This window comes from Dufourea novaeangliae, unplaced genomic scaffold (genome assembly GCF_001272555.1).
Source record: "Dufourea novaeangliae isolate 0120121106 unplaced genomic scaffold, ASM127255v1 scaffold57, whole genome shotgun sequence".
Taxonomy (NCBI): domain Eukaryota; kingdom Metazoa; phylum Arthropoda; class Insecta; order Hymenoptera; family Halictidae; genus Dufourea; species Dufourea novaeangliae.
Window position 1 is genome coordinate 292928 of NW_015373937.1, and position 9810 is coordinate 302737.

Below are 9810 nucleotides of genomic sequence, written 5' to 3' on the forward strand. Positions count from 1 at the left end.
TATCACGCCAAGCTTCATCTCGTTGCACCAATGAATTAATCAATCAATCGAGTGAAACGTGAACGAACAGCGTTCAGATTCGCATGCAGAAAGCTTGCAGAGGGCAGAAGCAAGAGAAATAAGGTAGAGAAAGAAAGCGAGAAAAGCACTCCCTGATGGTGTAGGCTCGTTAGAGGGCAGAAAAACACGTCGTCGAGCGGAATCCATGGATAAAGGAGTAGCCTGGCCCGGAGGAAGTTGGGCCGGGCGTCGCGCGCGTCCTCGTGGGGCGTGAAACACTTGAAAATCCCGGTTATGCAAAACATAGGAAAACGGCCCTCGAGGGCCAGGACGTTAGGTGGAACACGGTAATTGAAAGCACTTTAGAGACCCTACGGAGGGAAAGAGAGAGTGTGCGCAGCGCACGCACAACGAGCACTCGCATTTGCATTCAGTGGCGGAGGGAATGCCTTTTAACCGAAATGACTGCGTGTATATGACAAACGCCAGGTTTATGTGCCGGAACGATGGGAATATTTATTGGCACGAATTAATGTCTCCACTCGTCCATGGCCGGGGTCGTTATATTTATTGGGACATTTCGTTGCGGACGGAGTACGGAGAACCGCGTGGCTCGTCGAAATATAAAAATCCAGTCGCGCTATTCACTAAGGATTGAAGGACACAGTCGAAAAATCCCAGATCCCCCCTCACCGTTACACGCGGATTGATGCCTTCTTCGCGGTTGTCTCATCCTGGCGGTGGCCTATCGTCAACGCGTATGCCAAGATGATAATATTTCTCGCGTGTGACTTTAAAGCTCCATAAACGTGGATTGGGGGACGAAGAGAAAACTCTAATAAATCGAGCGATAGGACACTTGGTTTCGTCTGCCTAGATCGGTTGGAGGATCACTTTACCTGTCCATGATACACACACGAAAGATGTGAAATGAAGAATGAGAAAAATTTTAAAAGAATTTCGTTAGAGATCACATGCAAAGTGTACACACACAGAATACAGATAAAGTCACACAACGTGTTTCTTTGTAAATTAAATTACCTGATCGCCTGCTTCTAAACGATGTGTCGAATGTCGAAAGGTATTGTATAGAGTTCGAAAAAAAAAAAAATACACAGACTGTTCTTAATTAATATACATATGTATATATATATATATATAATTCGTAATTACCACGACGACTCGTTGCCGTGGTGAACCTATGTACATGTACAGAGTTTGCGTCTTAAAAAAAAGGTCTCTACGGATTTACGGTTTCGTTTGTTTTTTCCTTTTTTTGTACAAAGAGCTCCTCGAACTTTACTCTCTCACTCTCTCTCTTTCTTTCTCTCTCTTCATTCGGTTCTCGTTTGTCGCGTGACTCGTATGCACCAGAGAAGAGACACGACTGACACGCGACCTGGCGCTCGCAACACGAACGATGGAACGATTGTTTCTATCGAAGAAGAATTCGCAACAGAATTTCGCGAATTGCGTGCCCTGCACGCTGCGACGCGACAATTCCGGAAGCCTGAAAATCCTCGATGGTGGACGACAAGAAAGCCCGCGAATTTTTATGCAATTTCAAGCTCTCGACAAGAAGACGCTCTGTCGAACAATTTTGCAGCTCTGAACTTTCTACAATAAAATATAATCGATGCAAACCTTTCTTTCCCTTTCGAAACTGACTGAAAGAAATTAATCGAAGTTTCTTGTCGACGATCGATCGAAACGTTTCAGTAGGATCGCGTCGCAGCGTGCAGGATATTTCGCTCGATGATTGCCCCGCAGGATCCCGAGTCCAGGACTCGAGAATCTTTGCCCTCTATAACACGTGGGACGAACGAGGCGAGTCTTCCGGATGGGCTGTCGGGTGAAACGAGACCCAACCAACCCAGCGAGCACCTCGAACACTGGGAACAGAAATCCAGTCGTTCCACCGTTCGTCGCAGATCGGTCGCGATTAATCGACCCTCGAACGTCGCACGCGGTTCGAATTTTCCCTCGCGTTACAGACGCTTTTCGTCTACGAACGGATACTTCGTTTATGACGAGGGGTGATTTGGGGCGGTGAAGGAGAACGGAGGGAACGACGAAGGGTTTCGGGACAAGGGGAACGCGCGTGGATAAACGGAAACGGGAGCTAAGGGAAGGAACCGTTAATCGCAATAATTATAATAGTTAGAATAATAATAATGTATGATGACAATAATAATAATAAAAGAAAGAAAACGAAAACAGAAATCGTAGTGTTAATAATAATAATATTAATATAATTAATGATAATCGTAGGTTTTAGGGTCACTGCAGTAAAAAATAAACGTAATAGTAAATTATTATAGACGTTTTCTCACGGGTCACGCGTACACACAACACGTTCGATTATTAATTTCTCGCGGGTGGGGATGGGGGATGATCTTTTCTCGCGTGACCAAGAGACAGGATTTTTTTTTATGTACAAAAGAGGTAGGGGAGGAATACGGCGGGGGACGATCAACGACCAATCTACAAGCTTTTTTTCTTTCCCACTCTTGCATACGAATACACATACACACACACACACATACACACACAGTTTTTTCTTTCTCCCAGGGTACTCACTAAGAAAGGGGTTTTTTTTCTCGTCTACACACACGGTTCGTTGGAACCAGCTTCCGGGGTTACGATATCCGCAAATAAATACTGTTGCTGTTTTTCGATTCTTTCTCTCGTTCCTGTCTTTCTTTTATTTTTTTTTCGTATCACCTTTCAATCGATACACAACCGTGGTTTGTTCGTTATTCTCCAGGGGCGTCTGTCCTATAATTCGTCTCCGGACGCGTCTTTCCGTTACACACACACACACACACACACACTCACTCACTCTCCCACACACACTTTCTCTCGTTAACGTTTATTTGTTATTCCGTTATTCGTTCGCTAATTGGAATGATATCACGGGGGCCAGTGTCGCGCGACGACACAGACGCGCCGCGATTGGACACCGACGGACGTCGAACGAGACGTCGATTCTAACCGTTAGAGAGAACAAAAAGGGAATATTGCTAACCGCGGAAAATATAATACACGTGTCTCTTTTTTGTTTTATACGTTTCCATATGTATATATATATATCATATCATATATATATACGGTGTAATATGTATATAAATATATATGTATATATATATACAATCACGCGAAGCCGCGATATAGATCTAGCCATCTCTCGGATCATTCGAATTCTATATCTCTACCATTCGATTCCATCCCCCTAGTTTTTTTTTCCCTATTCGTTCGCACTTACTGTCGACCTTCCTCTCTAAACATCCCTCAACGGCTATACCCTGGATATTTCATTCTTACACGCGTGCTACGTCGTGCAGCGTTCGTTTATCACAGTAAGGTTTTATCGTTTCGCGTTCTCTCATCTCGTCTCCTTTTCTACCATTCTATCCCCCTTTTACTCTATTCCCCTTCCACCGCGCGCGGAGAAAACGTTTGCCTGTTAAATACTCGTCGAGAAATGTCACCGTTCGATTGTTCGATCGAACCCAGTGTTCATCGATCTCTCAACACACAAACACGCCGAGGCTGTTTCGCGACGAGATAACACACACATACACCATCAGTTGAACACGGATGATCGTCGATTGGATCATCCTAGCGATGGATTCACGCGAGAACACACGTTTTTTGTTTTCTTCACGCGCCGACACACGTCGACGGGGAATAAGGGAACGATCTCCAACGAGAGACGAGGGGTCGAAGAACGTGGGGACCACGAGTAGCGTCGATTTGTCGCAAGCCTGGGGAACGACCGGAAGTACTTTGCACGGCCGCTCGCCGAGGATGCTAAATCTGGGAACCGTTTTTCAGTATATATATATATCCAGTTTTCTTCGGATCCTTGCTGGGCGTTCTACGACCACGTATGCATGCAAAATGGCGTCGAGTCCTTGACGAGACCATCTCTTTCTCTCTCTGTCTATTTTTCCCTCCTTCCGTCCGTGAAATTTCCTCCCTAGACTGCGAGAAACCGTTCGCGGTCCGCGCCTCGGCCCCCACGGTCTCCGAGTTCGCTCGGTTTCGCAAGAAGCTTTTTGCCTGCAGTTCTATCTTTTCTCCGTCACATTCGTTTTTTTTTTTTTTTTTCATTCTTAAGAGAGTCCTCCCACGCGTACAGCACGTCCGTCCAAGCTTGTCACTCTAAGCTATCCTACGAGGTTATGGTTTTTTCGTTAGGTTCTGTCAAGGGGCTAGATTTCAGGGTTGTTTGTGATTTTGATATTCGTAAAATCTCTCGATCGCGTTCGATATACAGGTTGTCTCAGGTTGGGCAATACAACCGGGGCAGAAGGTTATTCTACATGGAAAAACAAATGAAAAATATAGAATGAAACTTTCTCCTATGATGCTTCGTTTCCGAGATAATCGAATTTGAAACGTCCGATGGATACGTGTGCAATTGGCGAACATGTCTGTTCATCGCATACTGTTTCTACTTATTATACTCGGTGAAACTTCTAAGTAGTTTTTCTCGAATATAAAGCCTCGTATGAAAAAAATTTCTTCTTCTTTTTCGACTTATTTTTTCTAAATAGAATCATCTTCTGCCCGGTTGTAGTACGCGACCTGAGACATCACGTACAGGACGAGTCGAGGAAGGAAAGCTAATCGACGTGGTTCAAGTTTCGTTGTCCTCCCGCGAGATCCTCAACTCCAATCGCGACGGGTACAAGCGGAATCGAAAGAACACAGGGGAAACTACGAGAAGATCGTGCACGGAGGTAAAACGAAAAATGGTCGACCACAGCTTTTCCCTTGACTCGACCTATAAACTCGAAGACATGTTCAAACTCAAAATTCATCTCCGGTTCCACCTGAATCGTTTGTACACATTAATTTTGAGTTTAAACCGCTCGAAATTCCCTACGTTCTGGACCCTGAGAGCAGATCGCTCGCGCGCGGACACACCAATTAGAGACCGGAAACGAAAGCCTGAAAAAGAGGAAAGACAGAGATCGAGAAAGAAAACCGGAACGAAAAAAGACAAGAGAAAAATGTATTCGTTCGATGGGCAGAGAAAGGGAGGCAATGAGCGTCGAGGAAAGAGAAAAGAGATACACAGAGAGCACGAGGAGCAAACAAAGCTGTCGCGTTTGCATCGTGCTTACCACGTTGAACTCGGAGGTGTTTTCTGTTTGTCCACCGATGGTGTCGGTCGACCGTCGTCGGAGGGTTATTCGTCGTAAATCTTATCCGAGTATCCGACTCGCGTTCTCACGTCGAATTAAATATTTTTAATGTTTGTACATCTAAACTGAAAATCGAGGATGTTCGATCGTGTCCAACCAATCCGAGGCAGAGAAAACACGAGGAAGAACGGCGACACGCCCTTCTTTTTCAAGAAAATAATTCTAATTTTTTTCAATACTAGAAAGTGAGCTGATTACTCGGAGAAAATGGAACAGCCACGAGTTCCAAGCTGCTGTGACGATCGATGGAGATCAAGGATCGAAGGGGCTAGGTGTCTAGAACCGTTCCACGATGACTAACTGGGCTCATGCGTTTCGCCTGATCGACTCTTTACCCAGAGGGGTGGATGTACCTCGCATTATCTAATTACGTAACAATCTGCTCAACGTTACTTCGCCACTAGTGCAAGCTACGACAGGGGTATAAGGGTGTCGGATATGTCGGTGCTAATTGTTCACGTACTCGGGATTAATCGTGTATAGGGTCCAGAAGTAGAAATGTCGTCGCGATTAGTGTTAGTATGCAAGTGCGCGGGCATACGCGAGGTTAAATAGAAAAAAAAATCAAGCGTAAATGAGTATCATTTTGGGATTCGGGAGGATTAACTTCTCGCTTCCGAATCGCCTCGCGACCAGGTGTGTGCACGCTCGAGTTGTATTTATCTATCAACTTCCCGTAATCTATCGATTGCGTCAAGCTCGACGGTGCACACGTAAGCTACTTCGCAGACGAGAAGGATAAACCGCGGCTATCTAGCAACAAACTACAGCCAATAATTTACAAGAACAGCAAAAATCACAAGGACGGATATGTCGTATCACCGAGGTTTATCCTAACTCTAGGAAGTAAAGCCAAGGGGATGAAGGGCCGTACGATCGAGCCTTGCCCGACGACCACAATCCTCGAAAAAAAAAAAAAAAAAAAAAAAAAAAAATTCGTTTCTCCATCGAGCAAGCTACGATCGTTTTCTTACGTATTCTACGCCCGGTAATCGGGCAAAGAAAGTGCATGAAAAAAATCAGCTTACATATGAGTTAGAGGCGGAATGGCGGAGTGATGCTGCGCGAGCGGATCGGGCGATGGTCCAGGCGAGTAGACACCGGCACCGTGTTGCACGACCCCCTGATCGACACCCTGCGGTAGATACATCGATATCATCTGTCTCAGATCACCCTGGGACTGCTGCGTCTGTTGCTGGCCCATGTATTCCCGTTTCACGACCTGTCCACCGGCGGTGGCCGTCGACGATGCACCGGTCGGCGTCGGCGTGTGAATACCGCCGCTCGCTGGACTCGTCGGCTCCGATTTTATGCTGCTACCGCTGGGACTGTGACTGGACATCTGAGAGCCTGGTTGAGCTTGGTGATAGGGAGACGGTGATCCACCAGGAACGGTTGTGCTACCGTAACCACCGTAACCGTTCATGTAGCTGTTTATGGGGCTCGGACTGCCGCCTCCCATGTGGTGTCCCATGTCGTACCTTGGATAACCAGCGGCTGAGGCAGCGGCAGCCGCAGCCGCGCCACCCATGTGACCACCGTAAGCGACGTGTTGCTGATACGCGGCCGTCGGGTCGTGCATCATGTAACCATTCGGCATGTAACCGTTCGGCATCTGGTAAACGTCCCGCGACAATTGCGCCTGTTGCGGTCCCCCAGTAGCCCCGACTTGTCTCTGATCAACGCCCAACATACTACCAACGCCCGCTACACCACCACCCAACGGGAACTTGTCCTTCTTCAACAAGGTTTTTGTCTTGCGTCGCGGCCTGTACTTGTAATCCGGATGTTCCTTCATATGTACCGCACGTAATCGTTTCGCCTCGTCGATGAACGGCCGTTTCTCCGTCTCGCTTAGCAACTTCCATTCGGCGCCCAAACGTTTCGAGATCTCGGAATTGTGCATCTTCGGGTTCTCCTGCGCCATCTTGCGACGTTGACCACGCGACCAAACCATGAACGCGTTCATCGGCCTTTTCACACGGTCGATGTTGTTGTTCTTGCTGGTGTTGTTGTTGTTGTTCGGCGGTTGATGATGCTGCTGCTGGGCCTGTTGTTGTTGCTGTTGCTGCTGATGGGAATGATGCTGTTGCTGTTGGCTGGCAGCTTGTTGCGCCAACGAGTGCATACTTTGCTGTTGTTGCTGTTGTTGTTGTTGTTGCTGTTGCTGCTGCTGCTGTTGTTGGGCGGCCTGCATCGACGCGTAGTGATGCTGGGACGTTTGATGATGATGCTGGAGACCGAGACCCAGGCCACCTGTGCTCGGTGGACTTCCAGATAGAGCTGGACTGTGCACTATCGAGCCGAGGCTACCATAGGGTGAGACTCCCGTATGGTGACCCATAGGAGAGACACCCTGATGTGGGTGCGGTGGCATCTGACCGTGCAGGCTGCCGCCCTTCAGGTCCGTCTCCATCGTGAGCATGTCTTCCTCCCTGTGGCCGTACAGCTTGCCGCCCTTTCCTGGTACCTCGCGACGTCAAGAAATTCGACGAAACACGCCGAGTGTACCGCACGGTCCGAACGTTTCTCCACGTACGGGTCCTCGGTTGGACGTGTCGCTTTACGGTGCTCCACCGTGTTCACTGGTGAACCGGCGACACACACTACGCGACAACGAGTCTAATCGTTTCTCTCCTGTAGTGTAACATGGAAACCGGTGATCGTTTCCTCGAACATATGTATAAAGAATCTCCTCTTTCGATTGTTTAACTACGTGTATATTCGCACCACTTGTTGGAATTTCTCTTCGACACACCACCGATATACACACTGTCTCACACGATCTATGGTGAACTGTCCTCTATTCCCCTTGTTCTTCCTTTACTAGGAAAATATACAAGTCACCGTATAATCCAAGAATACCGAATGTCACCAAAAGTATGTCAATTAATTCGTCAAGTCAATCGAGCACACCGCGCGCACTGTACGATCGTACGATCCACGGCATTACCGATGCTCGATCCGGTAAATTCTGTCCTTCGAAACACGAGCCTCTGCCGCGAATTGTGTATATACACAGCGATGTTTGGTAATCACGAAAAGTCACCGTGGGTACCCCCCTCGGGTTTCGCTGGTCACCGTACACACTCGCCGTTCTTCATAATATCAACACCAGAGAGCTTTGCCTCCCCTTTGGCGGTCTCTCTACGGGGACAAACTGTCGGGCGCAACGGTCCGTTTGATCCACACGCCAGAGTCCCGCACGAGAACTGACGACGCACTGTCACTTTCTTCCCTTAGCACGCCGCTCTTGCTCTCCCTCTCTTTCTCTCTCTCTCTCTTTCGTTCGCGTAGCACACCCCGTCTCTCTGTTCCAAGGCTCGTAATACGGCTCGCTCGTGACTGGCTGCAGGCTCGCGATACCCTCGACGAATCGGATCGCGCGACGGATTCCAACGGACACACGAAGATCCTCGCGATTTTCCGCCTCGAGACCTCAAGAAAAACTCTGTACACCCACACGATAAATGTTCATGTATACATATATATATATATATATATATATATATATATCACTGAATGTAACGTGAACCGATCGACGGATGGTAACCAACTCGTCACTCTGTCCCCACGATACTGTCGATTATTATTATTATTATTCCTCGGTCCCACACTACTCTCGTTGGTAAAAACACGCGTGGTTCCCTCTCGTGCGATGCGCGTTGTGTATCTCTGCTGTGTGTGTGTATGTTGTCACGCGCACGTTCCTTTCATTCGACCAGGCACTGCCCCCGACTCGTGTGTACACGCCGGCGAACGGTGCACGGTGGACGTGAACAAGACGAAGAATAAGAAGAAGAAGTGGAACACAAGTAGCAGCGACCTCCACTCTCTACGGAAGAACGGAACCGTCTGAGCATTTGTGGATTTCGCCTTGGGGTCCCACTCTCTCGGGGCTCACTTCCTGCCGAGTCGGCTGTCCCCCTCTCTCTGTGTTTCGCTCGCTCGGCGCGCTTCGCCGCCCGCCCCCTCCATAACTATACGCCGAGCGATCCTTACCTACCAACGACCATACCTAACCGGCCAACAGACCAGCGACGAGCCTACCAACGGCAATCGATTGGCACGCAAGCCTGCCATCATTTCTCTCGACCAATCGCCGGGCTCTCCGCGCCACCGAAGGCGGCGCCATTACGCCGTGACGTCATCCTCGCAACAACCCCGACGACCTCTCGCGGCGACGCTTTCACCCCTCTTCCACCCCATATTCCAAGCTTCTCCCTTCAACCACGAGCAGTATCTCGTTCTGTCTCTGTTTCTCAGGTTCGTCTGGTTCTGTCTCTGTTTCTCAGGTTCGTCTCGTTCCGTCTCTGTTTCTCAGGTTCGTCTCGTTCTCCCCACGGTTTCGCTTCCACTCTGCCTCGTGTGTACGCGCGCGTTCCTCTCTCGCTGCGATGCTCTCTCCTCTCCTGGGGTCGCCAGTGTTTCGTCCACGCGTTCATCTATTCCATGAACACTCTCACCCCTCGCCGAGCCCCTTCGAACTTCGCGGAACCGCTGGACCAGGGTCTTCTCCGCGAATCATCTCCCTCGAAGTCATCTTGTGTGTATCCTGTACTCTCCGTTCTCTTACATTCGTGTTCTATCCTTT

At 48.5% G+C, this 9810-nt stretch overlaps 1 protein-coding gene across 4 annotated transcripts in view; it reads right to left on the reverse strand.

Moving 5' to 3' along the window:
- LOC107185471 (transcription factor SOX-2) overlaps positions 1 to 8664 on the reverse strand; it is a 104366-nt gene extending 95702 nt beyond the window's left edge. For 3 of the 4 annotated variants that reach the window (XM_015573152.1, XM_015573154.1, XM_015573153.1), the window contains exon 1: positions 6245 to 8664. In XM_015573152.1, coding sequence (XP_015428638.1) covers positions 6245 to 7641 — 1397 coding nt within the window. In that variant the 5' untranslated portion in view covers positions 7642 to 8664. Of the gene's footprint in view, positions 1 to 4078; positions 4178 to 6244 lie in introns of those variants that run through there. The other variant, XM_015573155.1, reaches the window with a different exon arrangement.
- Between the last annotated feature and the right edge of the window lie 1146 nt (positions 8665 to 9810).